This window comes from Podarcis filfolensis (assembly GCF_964270895.1).
Source record: "Podarcis filfolensis genome assembly, chromosome: 5".
In the NCBI taxonomy this organism is placed as follows: Eukaryota; Metazoa; Chordata; class Lepidosauria; order Squamata; family Lacertidae; genus Podarcis; species Podarcis filfolensis.
In genome coordinates, this window is record NC_139608.1 from 68,235,393 (window position 1) to 68,259,724 (window position 24,332).

The 24,332-nt window shown below is 45.2% G+C and overlaps 2 protein-coding genes and 1 pseudogene across 5 annotated transcripts; all 3 read right to left on the reverse strand.

The window, feature by feature from the left end:
• Positions 1-482: 482 nt before the first annotated feature.
• On the reverse strand, positions 483-7,202 carry TYSND1 (trypsin like peroxisomal matrix peptidase 1). Its single transcript, XM_083614131.1, has 4 exons — positions 5,700-7,202; positions 4,585-4,715; positions 2,935-3,120; positions 483-1,791 (listed from the first exon to the last, which is right to left on the reverse strand). Exons 1-4 carry the CDS (start codon positions 6,851-6,853, stop codon positions 1,574-1,576), a joined length of 1,689 nt encoding a protein of 562 aa, XP_083470257.1. The 5' UTR covers positions 6,854-7,202; the 3' UTR covers positions 483-1,573.
• A 1,196-nt stretch (positions 7,203-8,398) lies between these two features.
• LOC310763276 (zinc finger protein RFP-like) lies at positions 8,399-14,176 on the reverse strand (annotated as a pseudogene). Its single transcript has 3 exons — positions 14,152-14,176; positions 9,379-9,987; positions 8,399-9,054 (listed from the first exon to the last, which is right to left on the reverse strand). The product of its transcript is annotated as a zinc finger protein RFP-like (transcript).
• Positions 11,845-23,013, reverse strand: SAR1A (secretion associated Ras related GTPase 1A). 3 transcript variants are annotated; one of them, XM_083614267.1, is made up of 7 exons: positions 22,763-23,013; positions 19,826-19,900; positions 18,832-18,951; positions 18,038-18,103; positions 16,766-16,869; positions 16,238-16,369; positions 11,845-14,530 (listed from the first exon to the last, which is right to left on the reverse strand). In XM_083614267.1, exons 2-7 carry the CDS (start codon positions 19,881-19,883, stop codon positions 14,414-14,416), a joined length of 597 nt encoding a protein of 198 aa, XP_083470393.1. In that variant the 5' UTR covers positions 19,884-19,900; positions 22,763-23,013; the 3' UTR covers positions 11,845-14,413. The 3 variants fall into 3 exon arrangements, with proteins under 3 accessions (XP_083470393.1, XP_083470395.1, XP_083470394.1); XM_083614269.1 differs by having other exon boundaries at positions 22,833-22,870; XM_083614268.1 differs by lacking the exon at positions 22,763-23,013 and adding an exon at positions 22,135-22,461.
• Positions 23,014-24,332: the final 1,319 nt, after the last annotated feature.

A 24,332-nucleotide genomic window follows, 5' to 3' on the forward strand; every position in this document is an offset into this window, starting at 1 on the left:
AAATTCCCAGCCGCTGGCATTCAGAAGCAACACGGGCCCCGTCAGAGAAGGGAGAACATTACCATCATGGAAAGAGAACTGATCTCCCTGGCCACAGTCAGGGCCTCTAAAAGCCCAGCTCTTCTCTGTGGCTAAGCACTGGGCTTGTTGAGAAAAAAGAACCATTATCTATGTTCCTCCTAAATACACAATTCTGCGACGAATGAACGATCCAGAGAGAACGGGCAAGAGGGAGCCGCTGAAATAAGCTCATTTTGTTTCGCACACAAGAGACAGCGGCAAACAACTTCTGCATAAAAGGTTATTGACTGAAAACTTTAAAAGCAATTTCAGCAAACTGAAATGGAAAAAAAACCCAGACCCTGCTAGAACACAGTCTATCTACATAAGTGTTTGGAACAGTGGCACCACCTGGTGGCAAGCAGGGACACTACAACCAACTAATAAAAGATGTCATATAGCTTCATATAGAATGCTAGGACTGTAGTTATGTTATCGTTTATTTATATAATCAAAATCCAGGCAGCCTCCAGGAGCTTACAGTAAAAATTTCATCTGTGCATAAAGGCAACAGAGGAAGGAAAGGGAAAGGGTACCAGGGGATACATATAAGCAAATGCAGATGTGTACAAAATCTGTGATTCTGTGTGTGAGAGAGAGAGAGAACGTAGGGGTTTTTTGTGAGAAGTGGCAAGACAGGGAGGGGAAACCCCACCACCACCAGATGTTGTCAGGCTAACTCCCATCATCCTTGATCACTGGATCCTTGACATGCTGACTGCGGCTGATGGGAGCTGGAGTCTTAACAACCTCAGGAGAGCCAGAGGTTCCCCTTCCCAGGGGGGCACAGAGGACAACTGCCGAGCGAAGTCTACAGAAAAGGTGGGTTTAGAAAAAGAACTGACAGAAGACAGGTGGAAAGAGCACACAGGGGTTTGCAGGAGAGAGCCCCCCAGCAAGGAAGAGAAGGCAGAGACGAGCTCAAGGGAAACAGGGGGCGTTTTGATGCTCGAGTGAGATTTGGAGAAGCGAAGGACACAGCAAGGTGCATGATGGGAAACAAGGGCAAAAGGTTCAGCCCTACTGAAATCAGCCAAGGAAAGCTGATTTCAAGCCCACCCATAAGCATGGTTCATTGGCCCAATAATATAGGCCTAAGGGCCGCATGTGGCCCTCGATGCTTTTTGCTGCCCCCTTTGGTTCTCACACTGCCTTCCCAAAGCCAGGTCAGGAGGCACTGGGCTTTGGGAAGGAGGCCTGAGGTCTCTGACAGGTACCTAGAGTTCTCCCTCCTCCTTCCCAAAGCCTAGTTATCGTTTTCCAAGCTTTGGGAGGGAGGTGGAAGGGCTCCAGGGCTCTGGCGCCTTGTTTAGCCAGCTTTGGGAAGGCAACACGAGGGCCGGGGGGAGTCAAATTTAGGCCTTTCTCCCCTCACCTGCATGACAAGGCAATGTGTGGCCCACAAGCACTTTTTTGCGGCCTACCTCGTCTGCAAAGTTGGACTGCCCTGATCTAGATATAGCTCAACCAGGGTATGGATAAACAATGCTTTTCTTCTCTCTTCTGAAGTTCTTCAGAGCTTGCTGAGCGGTCCTTCCACAGGCTCTCTTTGGAGTCTCCACACAACCTGGATCTTGTGGCTCACCCTGTCTAGTTCCCGGAAGCCGCGCAGGCTTCTGCTATGAAGGTATTCCAAGAGGGCCGGCTGCAGAACGGTGATGGGAATGCTGAAGTTCAGGTGAGGGTACGTCACTCCTATGCTGTTATCCCTCGTGTTGCTGGCAACGATACCTGCCGTTGGGGAAAAAACATTAGGTATTCCCAAACATCTGGAGAACCCAAAATCAAATTGTAAAGAAGCGGCTACTTAAACAAGTATTTGAGCAAGGAAGCGGGTGGAGAGGACCTTGAGGAAATCTTGTGCAACTAGAGTCTGTTATTTAAAAAGGGGATTTCATAATTCAGAGGAATAAAAGAGCTTCATCCTGCAGAGCTGTAACCTCTCGACTGCACATGGTTGCAGTCGAGAGATAAAATCACTCCACAACAAACCTGCCTCCGTGATCAGATACGGTTGGCAAGAATAAAAACCTATCAAGAGCGTTGCTACACACAACCAATTATCAAAGGCTCAGTGCATGTGCGTGAGAAAGTTGTGTAATGTACTTTGGCTTGGCAAAGACAAATGAGGATTATGAATCACGCCATACCCAGGCATGCATCATTGGGATAAAGAACCCAGCTCCTCCTTGCATTTGATTTATGTGGCCTTTTCTGTAGCTGGTCCTAGACTCTGGAAAGTCTCTACCAGGAGAGACCCATTTGGCCCAGTCCAATTCCCTGGTCTCCACTACCCAAAGACATTTCCTTTTTGCGGGCATTTGGCCTATTGAACTGCTGCTTTTAACCTGCTGGGCATGTAAAAAGGGTTGTGTGAGCTCACATCTTTCTCTTCCCCTTCCTAAAACCCTCTGCAGAGGGTTAGAAGGCACCCCCTCAACAGTGAGGAGATGCATTGTATGGGGCTGCACGGGAATTCTCTAAAATTGGGTGGTGGGATTTCGCTCCACCCTCCTCGCCTTGCAGCCACCATGATGTTCCCCCCAAAATCTGCTAGTCCCCCCACACTTCAGAGAAGATTTTGAGAGTGGGTGAGGGCTGTAAGTGGGAAGAGAGGAAGGTTCTGCACTAGCAGAAATCCATCCCGCGCACACAGAGACAGTGTTGGAGACCAACGTTGTTTAAATGTTAGCAGCCTTGAACAAGATTTCACCAAGTACTGCTTCCACGCTTAACCCAGCTCATTGCACACTAAGGACTAGTAACTTGCTTTCCTCACAGCAGCAAGTATGAGATTACAGGATTCCATCCTTGCACCAATCCCTACGCCTACATATCATGGGAGAGCAAGGAACAAGGAGAAAGAGGCCGTACCTAGGAGTTTCCCACTGTGCATGGAGAACAGGGCTCCCCCGCTGGAGCCACCATGAACTGCACAGGTGGCCTGAAGCATCACAGGCTCATCTCCCACAGTGATGACTGCAGACAGGATCCCAGATGTTACCGATGGGCCGCAGGCCTGGCCAAAGACACCAAAACCAACGATACTCACATCTTCTCCTGCATGAAGAGCACAAACCAAAGCAGTGAAAAACTGCACGAAAAGTCCACTTTGTATATCACAGAGAGATGGCAAAGCTCCCAAGTCTCTCCAAGGAAGAAGACCCACAAATCGCCCTTACCACCCAACGGAAGTTGCTGTTTGTGCTTTCCGTTTCCCTGTTTCTTTGCAACGTGGGAAGCAGTTCTGAGATGCACAGTTCCCAGTGGGGAGAAACAAGACAAAATCCTACAAGAACCCTCAACAATAACTCCAGGAGAGAAGCAAACCACAACGGAAGCCAGCAAAAGACTTGCCATCAACACTTCATCCCTATCTTCCTTGGAGACCATGATCCATGGTGTAACATTAGACTAAGTCTCTTTCCAATCTCTTTCCAGTGACTTCCTAGACTTCCCAAAACAGGAGATTTGTATTGTAAATCAGAGTTTAATTTAATAATTAATTTAATAACATTTAATAAAAAATAAAGTACAGAAAGCAACGGCCCTGGTTGCCACAGGCAACATATTGTATTGATTTTGGTCACATTTAATTCGGACCATAGCTGGGATCTGGGGATGGAATCGAACACTGATTTCAGATCCATGAAGGCCACGAAGAGTTTACCCTGTAGAGGCCTGGTATACTTCTTGGCTAGGAAGGACAGCATTAGACAGTGGTCTGATGTTGAATGGTTCTCGCGAAAGGCTGCCTGGGCTTCAGATAGTATATTATGTTCATTTAGAAAAGTTGTCAGTTTGCTACTGAGGAATCAGGCATAGAGCTTCCCAATTATTGAAAGCAGGTTAATTGGCATATAATTGGAGGGTACGTTTGGGTGGCCTCTCTTAAAGATTGGGACTACTATAGCATGCAATAACCAATGATCCCTATCTTTAAGTCTCAACAAAATGCTTGTTTAACCTGGAGGTAGACTGTCTGAATTGTGCATTGCTTTGTAACAATTTGTTGGGTCTCTGGACCATAATAAAGATTGATTGATTGATTTTGGTCACTTGAATTGAATCCACAATCTAATTCAACTATTCACAGAATGATAGAATCATAGAATTGTAGAGATGGAAGGGACCACGAGGGCCACATAGTCTTAACCCGCTAAAATGTAGGAATCTTTTGCCCAACGTGGGGCTCAAACCCACAACCCTGAAATTAAGAGTCTCGTGCTCTACTGACTGAGCTATCCCAGCTGTCGCTGTGTGGGAGGCGGGGAGGCACAACGGGGACATATTCACACCCCAAAATGGTTTCAAAGCTTAGACTTTGTACTTGCTCAACAGAGGTTACTCAGGGGAAGGAGTCTAGGAAGATTTTTTTTTAATACCACTTTCAATAGAACAGCCCATATCAAAATGATTTAGTAGGCAGAATGTTATAGGGCCTTTGGTTTATTCCCCACAATAAAACCACAAGACCCAGTGGGCAGTGACCCAAAGGAGATGGGTGGAGTGTCCGGTTCTCACCTTTGTAAAACTCTGATGCCAGGACGGGCTCTGTAGAAGTGGGCAGGTCATCTTCTAATTCTACCAGTGCTACATCATAGGGAGAAGAGTCCTTGGTAGCAAACACCACTTTCCCTTTAGCTACAGAACTCCTAGGAGCAAACAGAAGGAAGCGTTAAGGAGACAGCAGATACAGATACTTGCAATAAGCCAGGATTTTTGGCATTGCTCAACTGGCCTAACTATTAAGATGATGAGATCCTTAAACAAGCGCTGTCAGCATAAATGAGAGCCACACCACTATGTTTTTCATGATGCCCTGTGAAGTGTGTTAGAAACAAGTCTCACGGAGTTATCCACATGTGGGTTGATCTGCACATTCAGAAATAGTCAACTTACCTAGTGGCAAATATACATTTCCCACAACATGGACAATCCTGACTCCCCAGAGTGCATATACAGTGGTACCTCGGGTTACAGACGCTTCAGGTTACAGACGCTTCAGGTTACAGACTCCGCTAACGCAGAAATATTACCTTGGGTTAAGAACTTTGCTTCAGGATGAGAACAGAAATCGTGCAGCGACAGCACAGCAGCAGCAGCAGGAGGCCCCATTAGCTAAAGTGGTGCTTCAGCTTAAGAACAGACATCCAGAACAAATTAAGTTCTTAACCCGAGGTACCACTGTACTTGGAAGATGCACACTGCTGGAAATATGACTTAGCCATGTATGAAAGCATCGGCGTTATGGGCACACAAAAAGTGCCCCGCATGGCTCTGTAAAAATATGAAGCAAAGAGAATTCCTTTTTAAAGGAAGTGTCCACTGTATTGACACTCAAGTTTACTATCTCTTTCCAATTCACAGGTGATGGTTTCTCAATTTCTAATATAGTGCACTGAATGGGGATTCTAGGTGCTGTGTGATTTGCTTCTCTACAAGATCAACATCTGGCATATACCCAGACTGCTCACCCCTGTGGCTCCAGCCCACTAAGAAACCCAAGTCTACCCTGTTGACTGAGCAGCGCAGGTTTGAATGCTCAAGTGTCAAATCTTGCAGAGACTAGAAGATGCAGCAAAGCAAACAGAACTGGACCTTAGCATCTCTCAATACAGGCGAGAATCCAAACATACTTTCCGTGGCTGGGCTGCAATCTAACGCAGACACTTGTTGCGCCATTGGCCACATGTCGACAGGTCAACACCAGTCTTGAGTTCACGATCACGCCAGATCCCCAGGTGAGGCCCCGTTCCACCAGAACCACAGCAGCCAGCATTTGCTGATGTGGGCCGTCTCTGGCCACCATCTTTCCGTGAGACTTGGCCACAAGTTCCAAGGGGTTCAGCCACATTTTCAGAGCCCGGTGAGGCCCAGAAAGGGCGCTCTGGATGCAATGTAGAATACTGTTGACGGCACAAACCAGAGTTAGACCAACCCATTCGCTGGATTTCCAGCAAAGCGGAGCTACGATTATCCCAACCAAGTGAAGGCCGGTTTCTGATAACGCATAGACACCGCCCCCTTCGGTGCCAGGCAAGCAGCGAGCGTCAGTCAGGATTAGGGCGTTGTTTTCTCCGGATGTGTTGCTCACGATCCCTTTGCTGAGGGTGTTCATGAAGATGTCCGGGCAGAACGAGCCAAACGGGGAGCCACAGGCGAAGACTGGATCTCCCTTCCTCAGCGTTTCAGCCGCCACGCAGCTCACCCCGCCCACACCATGGGAATCGCCATCCAAGATCCTCAGCAGGGCAAACCAGGGCAGGGAACGTGCCTGGTCTTCCGGGGCGCTGGATTCCTCTTCAACCTCCATCTCTGTGCCAAAACGCCACTGTTCAGTGGAGTTGAAGAGTTTGGAGAAAGCATCCTGGAAGGGCACACAGGGGAGCATCATGATGAGTTCGGCCTTGTGGCAGTGGAGGCCGCTGGGTGTCTCGTGCCAATTTGAAAGCGGGTTGAATCTCAAGGCTGGGGTGTTTCCCACCAGATCTCCGCCTAGCCAGTTCCTACTGGGAGCTTTAAGACTGCATTCTGCTGGCCTAAGCACTTGGATCTGGATGTCCGGGGGGAAGCTATCAGGGAGCAGAAATCGACTCTGGGCCCAGGCTTGGTGCTCGGCTGGCAGGAGGAAAGGAGAGAAGACGGACCCATGGCAGAGGACAATGGCCGGGTCCGGCGTCAAAAGGACGCCGCTGCCACTCCAGGGTCCTTGGGGCACAGATCCGCGCGCGTGAGAAACACGGACGACACAGCCAGCTTTCTCTGCTATCAACCGCAGAGCCTCGGCCATTGCGGGGAGGAAGAACGCGTTTCCTTAGCAGCACAGGGAGAGAAATCCACTCGGCATGGTGCAAGAAGTAAGAGCAGCTCAGGAGGGGGATCAGAGCCTTACAGAGGGAGGGTGAAGCTTCGAAGTTGTGCAAGAGAACTCGGGCGAAGGAGGCACGTGGGGATGATCCCCACACACCCCTGGGATCTGTTCGCTTAGCTGGAAAGAGCAGGTGCAAAACTCACGGAGATCCCCTTCTCCTGGGCGCCCTGCGCGAACAGGGCTCTGCCCGGCGCAGCTCGAGAGGGCAAAGTCCTAAGGTTTCGAAAGCGCGCGAGTCAGCGGCCGCAGCCGGAATCAGAACAGAGCCGAGCGAGGAAGGTCAGGTGGGCCAAAGATCCCGCTCCTATTGGCTGCTCTGCCCGGGCAAGCGAGCCGCGGTTGGCTGCAGCGGCTCGTGCTGCGGACGTCCTCCGCGATTGGCTGCTTGCGGCTCAGCAGGAAGATTTCCTGGCAGGATCGGGAGCTGGTTGGTTGGGGGCGGGGCTAGGGGGAGAGCCTCCCAAGTAAAGCGAAGCTCGCCGCGGCACAAAGCCGTGATTTCATAGGATTGTGGAATTGGGTGGGAGCCATGGGGGGTCATCTAGTCCAACCCCCTGCAACGCAGGAATTTTTTTACTCAGGAGTAAAACAAAGCACATATATTTGCCATGCCCTTAAACAGGCTTCCTCAGACTCGGCCCTCCAGATGTTTTGATACTGCAATTCCCATCATCCCTGACCACTGGTCCTTCTAGCTAGAGATCATGGGAGTTGTAGACCAAAAGCATCTGGAGGGCCAGTTTGAGGAAGCCTGCCTTAAAGCCTTCTTGTTCCTTGTGTCACAAATGGGTTAAGTAAAGGGGGGGGGGGTTAACTGGCTGCCTTTGCTCTCTTATGGGAGAGGCTGTATGGCAGCCTATCACGGCTGCATCAGTGAGGTTCCTGCCTTGCAGAGGGCTGGACTAGAAGACCCTCAGAGGTCCCTCCCTTCCAACTCTGCGATTCTGCCATCATCCCACAGGTGGTGCAAGTAGACTTAAACTACTCTTGAATTTGTTGAAAATAAATTAAATTTATAATCATACACAGGTTTATTTAATATTTTTTCTAAATCTACTACCTCTGTGAATTTTGACTTTGCCCACAAAACTGCATAGAACAGTACTATATTCTCCAGAAATTTTTAATGGTTTAGTTAATGATGCTATCATTGAGTAAACGTTTGTCTTTTCATAGAATTGTAGACTTGGAAGGGACCCTAAGGATCATCTAGTCCAACCCCCTGCAATGCAGGAATATGCAGCTGCCCCATATGGGGTTCGAACCTGCAACCTTAGCATTATCAGCACCACACTCTAACCAAGCTATCCAGCCATCAGATTTAGATTCTGTTTACAGAAAACAGGCTATAATACTGTTGTACTGATAATGTTTAAAGTAGCACAACAGTTGTAACAATATGTTAAAGGTTACATAGAAAATTATCAGTTTCAGAGTCAGACTCATAAGTAGTAGCAGTTGCCAGGACATCACCATTTTTGCCTCTACATAGCTCCAGACATTATTGAAATATCACAATGTTTATTTTGATGTTGAAAAGCAGGTATTGCCCAGCCCTAATACTGATACATCGCCCAGGCCTAACAGCCATGATTCCCTCCTCAAGGACAATATTCGGCAGTCCTTTCCTCTTCACAAATTCTCTGGCCACACCTGCAGCCCAAGAAGTTCCCTTGCTCACATCCAGGACTGATGCTTCCCTGATGTTAACCCTTGAGAGCCAAGCACACAGTGGGTGGGGTTGAATCTACCAGTGCGGCAGGACAGCTCCCCATGCAACAGCTTTCTGACTGTCAAACACAATAAATCGAGAGCGGGGTCCAGCATCACATTCTCATTTATCCACTTTTGTTCAGTCAAAGTCTCTCTCAACTTCCTTAGTTCACCTTGCAGCGATGCACTCTCTCTTTGGAGAATTCCTGATGCACTGCACTGAGCTCTGAAGAACCGGGTGGAGCCGGAAACTGAAATTTGCCCCTAATGCACCTGTTATTTCCAATATCCTGCAGCAGCCTAGCTAGAAACTCCTGACACTTCGGCTCCAGCTCATTGATTAGGGTGCTGATAGGGGAAATCTCAAAAGGGACGCGGGTGGCACTGTGGGTTAAACCACAGAGCCTAGGACTTGCCGATCAGAAGGTTGGCGGTTCGAATCCCCGTGACGGGGTGAGCTCCCATTGCTCGGTCCCTGCTCCTGCCAATCTAGCAGTTTGAAAGCACGTCAAAGTACAAGTAGATAAATAGGTACCGCTCCAGCAGGAAGGTAAATGGCGTTTCTGTGTGCTGCTCTGGTTCGCCAGAAGTGGCTTAGTCATGCTGGCCACATGACCCGGAAGCTGTACGCCGGCTCCCTTGGCCAGTAAAGTGAGATGAGCGCCGCAATCCCAGAGTCGGCCACGACTGGACCTAATGGTCAGGGGTCCCTTTACCTTTACCTAAGGAAATTTCAGAAAATTAAGCCACATAGCTCTTCTTCCTTCTTCCCAATCCAGCTGGGTTAACAGTTGTTTTTCTTTCTCAAGAAACTGGTGGAGCTTCTCCAATTCCAACACAAGCTTTTGCTTCTCAGCTTCGGTTTTTGCCAGAAGATCCTAGCTTGGCTTCCCTACATGTAATTTAAATGACAAAATCTTGTGTCTCTCTTCTTCCAGAGTTTGCAAACAGTGATGTATTTTCTTCTGGTGAACTGGAGCAGCTTTCTCTATAGGAATCATGCTGTGATCTTTATGCACCCTGGAACTGTTGCAAACCACACAGATGGATGTTTGATCATTTTTCGCAGAGCTTCAGGGGTTCCTGGTGTCTCTTGCACAGCTTTTGTTCTCCTTTGCTTGCCGCATGCCGCACTGCATGGCCAACTCTCTGATACTACACAGGTGCCTGATGGGCTGGAGGTTCAGCCAGGGAAAGCGCTTTCTGCAATGCAGGCAGGCAGAACACATTTGCACTAGGCCTTTCACAGCACTGGGCAATGTGGTCCCAGCAGAAATTGTGCCCGCAGTCTATGGCCATCATTGGGTTCTGAAAACAATGCAGGCAGATGGAGCAGGTGGCTTCTCATTTCAGGTGTTCATGTTTATTTTAGTTCAGAGGCTCATGCAGTGTCTTGAGAGAGGGGGAGATAGCTCAGGCCCCACTTGGGGTTAAAAATTCCTGCATTGCAGGGGGTTGGACTAGATGAGCTTTGTGGTCCCTTCCACTTCTATGAGTCTATGAAATATAGACATTAGCTGCGGAGGTACTCTGAATCCACTCCCCATTTTAGGAAGAACTTGCTTTAGAGGCTTTAAGTCGAAAAGACTGTGTTTTATGTTTCCTCCCTGCATGCCTGTCAAACTGTTTTTACTCACCTCCCATAAATTCTCCTCCCTATCTCCTTTCATACTTGTATTTTTATCCCCTGCCTTGAAACTGTCACATCTCCCTGCCATTATTTAGTTCAGTTGCTAATTGTCTTATTAAAAATTATTTTATCTCTCTATACGTAATTCCTTTCAATGCCTCTGCTGAACCCTTTTTTTTTTGCAGAGAAGGGAGACCTCTCTGCCTCCTGACTTCTCCGACTCCATTACTCGCCCATGCTGGCAGCGGGTCCAGCTGCAAAATTACAGCCCAGCCAGGTTGTTGCTAGGCAACACTGGTTTGCACCAATCACGTGCACGACTTTCCTTATCCCCTGCATTGCCTAGCATTGGCTGAAAAAAACAATCAATTTCCTAATTTTACAAAAATGCAAGATGTCACACTACTACTAGGAAATTAGAGCAGTAGATTCTATTCAAGATTCGCATAAACATGTCCTTTCTTGCATTTCCTCTTGCTCTTAGATATGCATGCTTTCAAGCAGCAGAGCAGGTTGGGTAATGTGTGTGCCATATCTGCCACAACAGAATTTAAGGAGCTGCTTGAGGTTGCAAAACATTACTGCAGTCTCTTTACCCATCAAGTTAGTTAAGGGTGGGGCAGGGAGATTTTTGTGCGGCCTTCCCCCAATACGGCCTGGGAGAAAATGCAAAACTTTTAAAGAAATGCACAGAATGAGATGGTCGCAAGGATCTTACTCAAATAACATGTATGCGATGAAGACAATGGCCTATTTAGACAGGTGATTAACTCTTTTCCTTGCTTTTTTACTAGGGGCTGTGCTCCTGCTTGCTCCCCCCCCCCCCCGCATGCAACTACCAAGCTCCCTTTTCACCTTCCCTGCCATTTCCAGGCACCCTCCCCTCTCTTGTGCAGCCCACACCCAGTACACAAAACAACTGGCACCGTCACCTCCAGATCTTCCTCCCTCCCCCTCAGCTGCAGCTACTAAGGACTTTTTTCACCTTCCACCCAGTTATGAAAGAATGTACATCTAAGAGCAAAAGCTGCAATGAAGAATACTTTTTTTTGCATTATCTTAAATAGAATCTACTTTAATTTTCATTTTTATTCAAATGGCCACTTAAGTAATAGCAACTAGCTGAAATATACAAACAGAAACTGTACCAGTTATACGCTTGTTCAGGCTCTACTTCTGTGTTAACATCTGAATCGGGCTTTAACCTGTTAACGAATTTTCGATCTCGTTCTTTTTAAGCAACTCCACATGCAGAAAGGGCTTCCTTTTCCTTTATAGGTTTTCTTCTGAACCAACCAGCTAACCTAAACATGCTTCAGAGCTTCACATGCCAGAAAATATATTATTAACTCCCTCAGTTACGTAACTGAACATATTTGATGGCTAACACTACTATGTGACATACTTTCTACTACCTTCAAGTCACATTTTTTTTTTTATTAAAACCATTCATCTAAAATGCCATTATAGATCAGGAACTGTACACCTTTTATCACTAGTTTATTTTGTAAGCATATGAACTTCTAACGTATTAGGATTATGGCCAGACTCAGTCCACTAAGTGTGATGGGTTGTTCTTGGTTTTTTTTATTAAAAAAACTTTATTAAAATGTTTTGGATACAGACAAACCTTCTCTGCAAACACGTTTCACGTTTCCAGAAATGGGAAGTTAAAACATTTTGCTAACAGAATGACATGTTCTCTCGCCTTCCAATCTGTAATCCAGTTTCTAAAGTATATATTAAACTTTATATCCATACATTGCAAGGAGTTAAGACTTGTCTAATGACAATACATGGCAAGGCGGAGGGGGGAAAGGTCAGAGCTATTCACAAGTACTTTCTCCAGTGGTTGAGACACCACCTTCATAGAAAACTATGCCTCTACTGGGCACAAATTCTATAGCTCTGTTCACTAGGGTCTTCCCTTTAAGCATGGAACTGGAGTATGTCACTTCTGGTAAGGGGTTACCAGGTCGCATATTGTTTCAAGAACAATTCCATTAGCATTCCTTGAATGTAACATCCAACAGGAGAACTCTAGGTGGTCAATACTGGAGATTCAAATAATGTAGTAACTGATCGGTTAAAGTCAAGTGTGTTTGCATGACCACTGTAGCTTGACGTGGTTCTCTACACCTCCTTGGCCACACAGTCATAGGCACGGTGGCCTGGGGAGATATTTACAGATTGAAAAGCTTCTGTAAAATCAAAAGGCTTCACAGAGACAAGATTAAAAGAGAAATCAATGACGATGCTATATGCAGCCATTTTTGGTGAAGACACTGCAAACAGGTCAAGAATTACAAGTATTCTATAAGTGGAAAGAGAGCCTTATTGATCCTGATCAGACTTCTAGTTATGCTTTTCAGGAATAGTTTACTGTCACACGCTTCTTTCTAATGATGGCTCAGCTTAAACTACCCTGGGAGTACCCCAACTGTATTAAGCTTTACAAGTCAGATGCATCAACCGGTGCAATTTAAGTGTACCATGTTAGCAATACATTCTGTTCCTCTTGCTGGCAGAGAAAGTGTAATTTTTCCTGTCTTTACAGCTGCATTACATGCTTCATTGGAATCCATTATGTGTTTGGGTAAATAGCAACACATTTTGACATGCCCGAGCGCTGAGTGAATGTGGCAAAACTCAGAAGTTTTTTTTAAAAAACGAAAAACGATTTTCACACCACCAGCACAAGAAACTGGAATTTCAAACTATTAATGGTTATGTTAAGGACTTATTTCCCTTTCAAAGATTTTGATGCAGAGACAAAAGGTGCTAGATCACAGGAACTAACAATCAAGTTAACCTACTCAAGTCCTAGCAACAGAGTGCACCTTTTAGCAGAAAAAGTGCCTATGGCACAAAAAAGAGTTCTTCTGGTGTTTTGCTATTTTGCATTTCATCTTCTGTAACAAAATTTAGCACACAAGTCATCTCAAGAGTTTTCAGACTCTGAGCCACCAATCTCTTGCATCTATCAGTGAAATACACTGCCAGCGAGCACTAAAATAATTTCACCTAAAGCCCCATCATACTCCTTTAAAGGAGACTGATGTCTACTTGTGGTTTCTTTAAAATGGAAAATGAAGATGTCTAGGCAAGTAATGAAATTTCAAACACAAGCTCTGTTGAATATAAAAGAAACAGGGTTAGTTTACATTAACAGCATTATGATATGCATTTGGTGGAAAAATTTAATGCTACAGTAACCCAACAAAATAAACTCATGATTTCTACTGCATTTTTTTTTCCAGCAGTTGCCTGCAATGTAGAACAAACCATATCACAAGCCTGAGACAACTGTTCCACTGCTGCTGCAGAGAAGGGGGATAAGAAGACTGCCGACAAAGGAAGTGGTGGTAACTTTGAGAGGTGGGCTAAGGTGATTAACCGCATTTCAGGCTCCTATGCATAATGACATGGAAAGCTAGAACGAGTGTGTCTGCATGTGCGTTCCATTTCCCTCCCCAACTAAAACCCCTGTAAATTAAAGAAAACAAATCATTGCACAAGTCAGTCCCAATAGCACCATCTTCATGATCAAACAGTGTGACAGCACAACCATCTTACAGGGCAACTGAGCCCATCTTTCTGTTCACTAAGGATTATTAATATCATGATAGCTGGTTCAGTAATTTGGGATCTCTCTACCTAAATAACATTTAAATAGATTAATAAAAACCCTATCGAATTCTGGCCCAAACAAGATGAATGCTAACTTAAGAAATCTAAAGGGACACCGTTTACATTAAACACTTTCTTTAAAAAATAGAATTGCTTTTTCCAAAGTCAATTGGCCACAGTGGTGAGACAGGTTCTCTTTTCCAGCCATTAAGAGCGCTGTGTGCAGTTTTGCGTTCCAACTCACCAGCCCCATTGTAACTGAAAGCCATGGTTTCCATGGGAAACAATGGCAACTGGAAGTGACAACAACCTGCACCAGTGTGTAGAATGTTATCTCCCAGACAAAGGGAAAAGAATTGTGTCACCACTGTGATATTGGGTAAGTGAAGACAGGAGTCTCTCGGTCATTGCCAGTATGCGGTTGGAGAGCCTTCCATGTTCTAATAGAAAAGTCCATAAGGAAGCTGTGAACAGGATCAGTCCAGGAGTAGATTTCTCTCCAAGTATCAGTCAATATACTGCGATAGCCAACGAAAACCTTCACCGTAGCCTTGCCTCTTCAGTACACTGCACATGAACACTTCCATGGGACGTGTGTTCAAGTCCTTCTGTGGCACATTCCCCTAGAGTCAAACAAGAATTCATTCACAGAGACTCAGTTGCGGAATTCTTAAAACAGTAAAAGAGTTACGCATGGCTTCAAACACAAACAAAACTTTCTTAAAAATTAGGGGTAGGGAACTTCTCAGCTGCAGGCCAATCATGGTGCACTGGGGTTTAAATTTGGCCTGCAATGCCATTTTTTAAAAACACACCCACCTGCCAATCAACTGACAACAGGGCGGGTGGGTGTGATCACCTGATGGGCAACGTTTGATTCTATGTCGGCTGTGTGCACAAGTTCCCCTGTTGGGAACTGATGTGTACAGCCAAATCAGCAGGATTTAACTCACCCTCATCAGCTGGTGAGTAAGGTAAATTCCTCCCCAGTTTGGCATGTAGTCTGGTGCAGCCAAAACTCAGTGTAGGGCTGTCTGAAACCCCTTTTGCAAACAGCTGAGCTATTTTTAATTGCAAGCATTTTAAATTGTAAATTGCACAAGTATATTAAATTGTATTTTTGAATTGTAAATTCTACCTTGACTGAAACATAGTATGCAGTACACAAATGCAAGAAACAAAAATAAAATTTGCAGTATACCCATAGAGGTCAGGCAAGCATGAACATATGCAACACATTTTAAAATCTCAGTATATCTATCAGCCAGCAATGTTCTTTTGTTTTTTACGTACAGTCTATATAAAAATAAATGGAACCCAACTGGACAACAAAAATGGCAATATTAAGAAATCGCTGTATGCAAAATTCAATCTCCTAAGGCATTACTATTGACCTGAATGTTGCTATTCTCCAATAAAGGAACTTCAAATGGAGACTCAAGCAGGAAATGGTTAAATCGGAGAAGCTTGATTTGATTTGTTTAGGCTTTAAATCTAGATAATGCATGCCCTTTAGTAGGCATTCATTAACACAACGATTTGTCACACTAGATTTGTCCTTGCCCACTTTTTACAATTCTCTCTCTACACCCACGTATATATGTATCCTCCAACTGAAGGTAACATTTCATGCATCTGATGAAGTAGACCAGGAAAGCTTATGACACAATAAATCTATTAGTCTTTAAAGTGTCAGGCGATTTTGTTGTTCATTTCTTTTTGGGGAAGCCAGGGGTTCACATACTATACAAGATTGGTCATTTCTAACTGCACATAAGAGAAAGAATTCCAAAAAGGAGCAAATATACCAAATAAAGCTATTCTACAGAAGTGAGCTCTTGCAGTTCTCCTTGACCAATTGTACTTTTATTATAGCTTTGACTAAAACTAGCCTTTTACTTAACAAATTGCCTGGTAGCCATTGGTGAGCAAGTGGGCTGGTGGAGAGGGAGGGATCTCTTGTTTTCCTCTTCTGCTAGAGCTCTTTGTTTCTGCACTGGCTGAGGAAGAAAGGCAGTCAGCCTGTTTGGTAGAAGGCAATTTTCCCCACTAGTCTTTTAAGAAGTTTCTCCTCTTCCTGGGCTAGCACAGAAACACAGGCTACTAACCTCTTTAGTAGGCTAGTAAAACTACTAATATTTGCATCACACACAGATGTACTGAAAGCCTGTTATCTGTCCTTTTCCAGTATTTTAAAAGCCATTAGAACTTCAGATTTCAAGACTTGGATCTTGAAATACCACTCTACTGAGAGAGCTTTTAAAAGGATATCAGTCTTGCAATACAGTATATCTATTTTCTTATTTTTATGACCAGCTTTGACATCTTACCTTTCCTGTGGTCTGCCCATAAAGTCCAAAAATCTCTCGCAGCTTTTCCTCACTGATAGCTTCTGGTCTGTCAATTTTGTTACCCAAGATAAGAATTGGCACATTTGATATTGTTTCATCAGTCATTAGTGCCTAATAGGAAAAAGAGAATTACATGTGCGTCATAACATATCTGCAGCAATGATTCTCAATAAATCCCAAACAGTTTCTTGTCTATTATCATACATAAAATCTTTGCACTACTGTACAAAGTGAGGCATCACGGTAGTTGCACTTGACTTACAGTGAAGTCCTACAGAAGCTTATTGAAAAGTATGTTCAGGCCTAAAACTGTTTCTAGAACTTAGATGCTTTAACTACTACTGCCTTGTTTTCATTCTCCACTTTATATTTATTAGATTTTTCTCATTATGACACCTCTTCTCTTTCACACAGTCTTAAGATCCAATTCTTCAGGTGACAGAACAGAAGAGAGATTCTATACAGGCTCCAAGTGGCTGTGTAAAACTGGGGGCGGGAGCTACATACATTAAGCTCCACTTTGGACTCCAAAAGACGTGCATGATCTGCGCAGTCCACTAAAAAGACAATCCCATTAATCGCTGGTAGATAATTCTTCCAAACACGCCGAGCTAAAAGGGAAAGAAAAACATTTTTATAAAGATAACATAGCCACCAGCTGCAATACCCAAGAAGAGCAGAATTTTGCTCACGAGTGTTTCTCGACACATTTTCAAATTCCAGCTTGCCATTATAATCAAAGTCATCAACGTCACTAGTAGCTGCTGCATGTGCTTATCTTTTTCCCTGCAGTGCAGGGGATGGACTAGATAACCCTTGGGGTGCCTTAATTCCTTTATTTCTATGGCAAGCGCTCACTTCACACCTATGCTCAGTAATTTAAAAAGTATACATTATGTGAACTAGCTTCAAAATTTCAGTACTTCCACATTTTCAGGGCCATTTCTTGAGGCCAACTTGTTCTGTTTTAAAAACTGAGCTACATTTTATCTCCATGTGGTTGTTTCTGCAAGAGAGCTGTTTCCGTAAGGAGGATTAGAATGGCTATTAGCCACAATAACTATGTTCCACCTTCTCTACTGGAGGCAGTCCCCCTGTGGATACTAGCTGCTAGGAATCACAAGTGGGGAGAGTGCACTCAGGTCCCGTTTGCAAGCACCCTGAGGCATCTGGTTAGCATGTGTGAGCACAGGATGCTGGATTAGATGGGCTTTTGGACTGACTTAACTGCGAGCTTCTTTTCATGGTGGATGTTGCTATAACATCAAGTATTACGATATCCCCAGAGCAAACAAAAACTGTATTTTTATAAAAAATGTACAGACTTGGCTTGTATAAAAATGTGTTGTTTCAAACTCCCCCCACAAAGGGAGGTGTGGAGTAAAGACCCAAAGGTTTATTTTGGATGTGTGGGAGTGGTGAAAGGGCACTCTTCGTATCAAGTGTGGAGCAAAGAGGGGAAAGTATGGTTTGAGGAGAAAAGCATGGCAACAAGAGGTCCACAAACTCTAGCTTGTGATCCAAAATTCATCTAACAATAAACCGACAGCGAGGAAAAAACAACAACATAAATTGATGGGTTGCCATGCCAATGAAATTTGGACTTTGGCCGGGGGGGGGGGGGGAGTCACCATACCAAAACGGTTGAGAACCATGATGGCATTATCATGACCAGCTAATTAAAACTCCCAGTTAATAATTTGCTACGTCAAAATAACCAACACCAAGACAGAAACACGTATCAATCGCAAGTCACATGATGGGAAATATTGCTTTTACCTTGTTCATGGCCACCGAGATCAAAAGTTGTGAAAGTCATTCCTGCAATTGTCAGTTCTTCTGATGCTGCAGCAAAGAAGGAAAATATTTTATGAACTCTGGTACTGGTTGGTTGTACTGTTTCTCTCACGTATAAAAATGCCTGCATCTAAGAGAAGCCATTCAGGACAAACCAGACTTTAAAAGCATAGATGGCTAACCTGCTGCCATCCAGATGCAGTCCAATGACAACAGCAGCAGTTCCCATCATCCCAGGCCATTAGCTGTTTGTGGCTGAGGAGCTGGACGCTAGCAATGGCTGAAGGGCTAAGACCCTAGCCTTAAAGCACCACCTAAGTCTAAAATTACTTCTTAAACTTTCAAATTCTTCAAATGACATGGAATTGTTTTTAATTCTAGCTTATAAAAATTTACCAGGTATAATGTGCATTTAATGACACAGTCCCCTATAATCTCTTATTAGTTTTTTATAAAATTATTAGGTATTAGGCTTATAAGCCTTACTTTTCAAGGCAATGAGAACTGCTATTATACAACTTTTTTAAAACATACATGCCAGGCTCTAAGTCAGGCATGGCCAAACTTGGCCCTCCAGCTGTTTTGGGACTACAATTCCCATCATCCCTAGCTAACAGGACCAGTGGTCAGGGATGATGGGAATTGTAGTCCCAAAACAGCTGGAGGGCCAAGTTTGGCCATGCCTGCTCTAAGTAGTCTAGTAACATACAGTAGCATTTTTTTTTTAAAAAAATGACCTTAATAGATAACATCACCCAAAGCTATGAAAAGCTTACTTGGATGCAGGGTAGGCACATGTTGACCCAATCTGTCGTCCTTAAGCATGTGCAGAAGAGTGGTTTTGCCTGCATTATCCAAACCCAAGAAAACTAACTTTCCGGACTTCTTGTATAATCCTGCAGAACAGAAAAGCAGCATGTTAAAAAATGGAATAAGATCACTGGATCAAAGTAAGCTGTATAATTAGAATAAATGGATCTTGAAAACTGTATCTTGAATATCCATGCTGCCTTGGGCACATTAACAGATGCTTTTCTACAGAGAATTGCCAGTGCTACTAGTGGAAGAAGGGAGCATTTGTGGAAGGGCTGAGGTTTCTAACTTGTACAGTATTGAAATTAAGACAGACTACTTCTTCTTAGGTACTATACAAAGTAGAAGTCTTTTGTTTTCATTGAGTGTTGCTGCTTGCCCCTCTTACCCAGGTTTCTGTGCCCTTTAGTCTCCTAGAATTGTAAGCTATGATGTCTCCACCCTTTCCTTGTAATTGTACAATTACTTCCATATAGACTCCAATACATCTGATGAAGTTAGCCAAGAGGGAAAAGGGGAGAAGGATCATAGCTCAGTACAACACGTGCTTTAAATACGGAAGATCTCAGATTCAATCCTTGGCATCTCCTGGTGGGGATAGGACAGTTTCCTTTCTTAAAATCTGAAGAGCTGCAGCCTATCAACTAGAGATGGGACTGCAAAGTAGCAGAGGAGGGTTAGGGGAGTGTGTAGAATTTTGGCACTGTACAGGGTGCTGCTGAAATTTGAGACCCACTGTAGGTAGACAGTTTTAAGAAATTAAAAATTAGCAAGGTCTCTAGGGCAAATGAGTAAAATGACACATTCAGAATTAGAAAAGTCAGAGGGGTGAAAATGGCATCAGATAATGTGCCACCACCTCTCAGTTCCTAGTAGCAGAATGTGTGAAAACCAGCAGTTCAGATGTTAACACTAAGCCCAAGAGAACTGTTCATAGGTGAACATTTGAAGCCTTACCTAGAAACTGCAGAACACTGCTGAAGCCATTGTAGATCCATTCAAATATGAATGACATTGTGGGAGATCAATTGCCTAGGAGGAAAAATAAAAGCAATTGTTTGTGAATTTTGGCTATATACCAGAACATTTCAGCTATCATAATTTCCTATGAACTAGAAAGTTGCCATTTAAGAGGGACCAGCAGAAAAACAAAACTGTGTGGTAGCTATGAAGATAGCAGGAACAAATCAACACTTCCTCCCTCAAGCAGGGAATATAAGCTAAACAGTTTGCACAATGGCTCCTATGTTTTCAACTGACTCTCTGTACCAGCATATTTGATATGCATAGCAGGTTACTCTAACCCCATATGAAGTCAAGTTCTATTCTTAGTAGAAATGTTACGAGGTGTCTTCCTGAAGCTTCCAAATATATATTACTTCTTATGCAAGACTTTGAGTGACAGCCCCACAAATCACAAAAAGAAAATATAGAAGAGAAATTAAATTGATTTCTCTTGGTTGGGAGCCTTTCATTTCAGATTTATGCACCAAAACAAGTCTTTAGGGGCCTTTGTAAAGGGCTAACAAGTGCCCCAACTACCATATAGCTGTGGATCCCCTGCCTTGTCACTGCATATGGCGAACACAAATAAAGGTTCTCCTTCTGCAGCTAGTGTGTTTAGGGAACACTCAAGTAAGCAAGGTACATAAGCCACTGACATCCATTTCTCTCAGAATACAATGGAAGAATGCATGGATACACATTCATCTTAACTGAGGGTGGGAAAAGTTGCTCCTTGCTTCAGTATGGACCACAGCAGGTGAAACATGCTCCACAAAACACACAATAACACTCACTATGCTCACAAATGTTCTTACAAAATGTACCCATGGATACCAATATTAAGGCCGTTTACTTGGTGCTCAGACCACATCTTCTTCGGTTCATCTAATTCCAAATGGATAACTTTTAAACTTCTAATGTATTTATAAATTCAAAAGCATGGAATCCAAATGTTACAACAAAACTGCTGCTTGAATTACAAGAGGGAGTGGAATGCAAAGCAAAGGCTACAGAGCTAAAATTGGGAGGGGGTTAGGGTGGGGACATTTTCCTCATAAATTTGAACACTGAACAAGTTACCCACCAACTTTTCTGTCTAAAGTCTAGCATTACCAGATAATAATCCTTCCTTATTTCAACACAGCTACACAAATAGGATACCATGAACTCCAAGCTTAATCAGTCAGCGCTCAGCCCCATAAACAGACTGATGCCAAGAAAAGGTTCTGAAGTCTGAACCAGTTGACATTCCTGCATTGCAGGGGACTGGCCTAGATGACCCTTGGGTTCCCTTCCAACTTCTGTGATTCTGACAACAAAACTATTGTCAGCACTTACAGAGTGCCATTTGCCGTTACTACTAATAAAGTAAATGAACTTCCATGATTTCTAGGATAGAGGGCATGAATTCCAGAAAGGCTTACGGCTCAAAACATTTTGGTTATTTTAAAAGTTAGCTGTCAAACTATTCAGTTACCATGGGGGGGGAGTATTTTTAACATAAATTTACAAAGGTTACAGCAGTGTTTCCCATACCTGTGTCTCCAGCAGTTTTTGGACTACCAATTCCCATCATCCCTGACCACTGGTCCTGCCAGCTAGGGATGATGGGAGTTGTAGTCCAAAAACTGCTGGTGACCCAAGTTTGGAAATTAACCCTGGGTTACAATACACTCCCAAGAAATGAACAGCACCACTCATCCCTTCATCAAAGCTCACATAAAATCCAAATGCCAAGTCTGGGTTGCTATCTTTTCCCCCTACCCCTTGTGACTAACCAGAGCACATAACAACCAGAAACCCAACAGGTGAACAGAATTCATTTGCCAAGAATTGGGAGCCTCCCATATATTTCTTTAAGGAACGAAAGTGCCTATGAGCGAAGGGATAAAGGTAGCAATCCTACAGAGAGCAAGCTGCCTTAGGGCGAAGCCAAAACCAAGGATGAGTAGCGGGTGGGCGGAATATACTGCTAGCAGTTCCGGCTATTCAAACCAACTACAACCTTACAACGCAAGCCAGCAACTAGTTGGAGGACAACCAGGGTGGCAAGCCAAAGACCCATGCCTCTCCCTCCCACCAAAAAATGCACAGATGTCACCCTCATTCTCAGGAGACGAGCACAGATTGCCATTTTTTTGTGTGGGTGGGGGAGAGGGAGGTCACTACTCCACTGTTTCGGCACTCGCGCCTTCCAGCCCCGATTTTACAACACCGGTTTAGCATTACACCACCATTATTAGTATTAATACCCCACCTACCCTTTCAGTTTTTGAGGAGGGGAAGGATGGAAGTGAGAAAGGTGGGCTGTCAGCAGCTGAGCCTTGGGGACTTCGGGGACCCCAAAAATAAATAAACTAAATTAGAACGACGGAGAGAGTTGAGGAGGAAGGAGTTGAGGAGAGAGAGAGAGAAAAAAGAAAGACAGCAAGGAGAGGGAGGCAATCCCGGCAAGCCACGTAAGAGAAGGAAAAGGCTCTCTAGCTAAGGCCGAGTGAGAGAGAGAGAGAGAGAAATGGTGAGCCGGTGCCGAGAGGTCAATGGACAGACGGATAGAGACACAGGCACAAACACACATCCATTATATTATAATATAATATAATGTATAATAAATATAATATAAAATATAATTATAAATTATCCGGGGGAGGGAGAGAGAGAGAGAGAGAGAGAGAGAGAGAGAAAAGAGCTGCTCCCTCCGGCTTCGGCCTCCTCAGACCACTCCTCCCCGCCCCCACCTCGCCTGCGTGTCACTTGCTCGTTTCCCTCCCTCCCTCCCTCCGTCTCGGCCGCCCGCCCGCCCGCCGGCCCAGGCCCAACGCCCATCCCGCGCCGCAGCCCCCGCGTTCCCCCGCGGCCTCCCTTCGCCCAGCGGCGCCTCCCTATTACCGGACTGGGCGGCGGCAGCAGCAGCCTCGACCAACGACGGCGGCAAGCGGCTCCGACGGCTCCCCCTCACCCCTCCGCTCTCGCTCCTCAGCCGCCAGCGACACGCCGGAACTACGTAGCATCTCCTCCCTTCTCAGCGGCAGAGGCTACTTCCGGTGAGGGGGAAATGGGGCGGAGCTGGAGCGGAAGGCGGAGACGCCGCCGCCGCGCTGGCCCTGCGCGCTACGTGTCCTGCCAGAGACGCAGTGACGTCAAGAGTGGAGGCTCCGCCCACCGGGCGTGCAAGGCTACGAATCCTAGAATGGCAGCGTTCGAAGGGGTCCCCGCGGTCATCTAGCCCAGCCCCTGCAATGCAGGAAACTCCACATCCCGTCCAATGTCTGGGGGCGGCGGCGGGGAAACAACATCCCATCCAATATGAAACCATACCGGGCTTTGCTAGCTGGGATAGCTCAGTTGGTAGAACATGACTCGCTTAATCTTACGAGACGTGGGTTCAAGTTTTATGTCGGGCAAAAAATACCAGCATTGCAGGGGTTGGACTAGATGACCCCGGGGGTCCCTTCCAACTCTATGATTCTGTAATTCAGTTCGGCTGTCTATGAGAATGTGAGGAAGGTCCCTGCAGCTCAGTCACCCTTCCACTGCGGCATGCTGCTCTTGCGGTCGCCGCGCAGGTGGAAGCAGGGCATGAGCGCAGTAGCTGTCTTGCCCACTTGCGATCCCCACCCCAGCATTGGGTGTTTCCGAAGCTGGACGCAGCCACTGTGGCTAGGGGCCACTGACAGGCTTATCCTCAGTGAGTTTAAAGCCTGTTTTAAAGCCTTCCCACTTGGTGGCCATCGGTACCTCTTGCAGTAGCGGATTGCTTGATTTATGTGCTGTGTGAATTTCTGTTGTTTCCCTCAATCTTCCAATCTTGGAAGGCTGTGAATTCTCCATGAGAAAACCCAATATTCGATTAGAAAATAAAGATCTGAATATTTCTCTCTCTTTTTTGGCCTGGTCGATTATCTAGCATCCATCCATTTGCTTTTTGCAATGATCCTGCACTGTGTGTCTCAGGCCTCGCCAGCCTTCACACACACAGCAAATGCTGTTCTTTCACGTTCACTATCAAGTTCCACTCGAAAATGGATCTTTAACAGTATCAGGGCTTGGCCACACTTTTGCTTGTCCGAAGCCTAGAAAGCATGGGTCCGAGCAGTTTTGCCTTTGCCCTGCAGCTTACCGCCCCCCCCCCCCCGCCCAGCCAGGAAAAACTGCTTTTTAGCGCTAAACTGGGACAAACAGCAGTCTGCAGAAAACCCAATTGCCATCTGTTCTGATTCAGCACTAAACTGTAGGCTTTCCCATGAGAAAACAGTGGGACAAGATTTGGATGAGCTCTCACTCTACATTTGCTTAGGCAGAGGGCCTTCGTGGTAGTGGTGCCCACCCTGTGGGAGGCCCTCCCATCATATGTTAAGGTGATGAGTAATTATATAACATTTGGGAAAGATCTGAAGGCAGCCCAGTATAGGGAAGCTTTGGAAGGATTTACTATGTTTTTACATATGCTGGAAGTCGC

What these genes read in the sequence shown, in the direction of transcription:
- TYSND1 (XM_083614131.1), bottom strand. Translation starts at nt 6,853, where the DNA reads ATGGCCGAGGCTCTGCGGTTGATAGCAGAGAAAGCTGGCTGTGTCGTC. An exon ending in TTGCAGCCCAGCCACGGAAA is followed by an intron (nt 4,716 to 5,699) that starts GTATGTTTGGAT and finishes GTTTGCTCCTAG; the next exon opens with GAGTTCTGTAGCTAAAGGGA. An exon ending in GGCATCAGAGTTTTACAAAG is followed by an intron (nt 3,121 to 4,584) that starts GTGAGAACCGGA and finishes CTCTTCATGCAG; the next exon opens with GAGAAGATGTGAGTATCGTT.
- SAR1A (XM_083614267.1), bottom strand. Translation starts at nt 19,883, where the DNA reads ATGTCATTCATATTTGAATGGATCTACAATGGCTTCAGCAGTGTTCTG. An exon ending in TGTGCCTACCCTGCATCCAA is followed by an intron (nt 18,104 to 18,831) that starts GTAAGCTTTTCA and finishes TCTTTGCTGCAG; the next exon opens with CATCAGAAGAACTGACAATT. An exon ending in ATGGGCAGACCACAGGAAAG is followed by an intron (nt 14,531 to 16,237) that starts GTAAGATGTCAA and finishes GTTTGACTCTAG; the next exon opens with GGGAATGTGCCACAGAAGGA.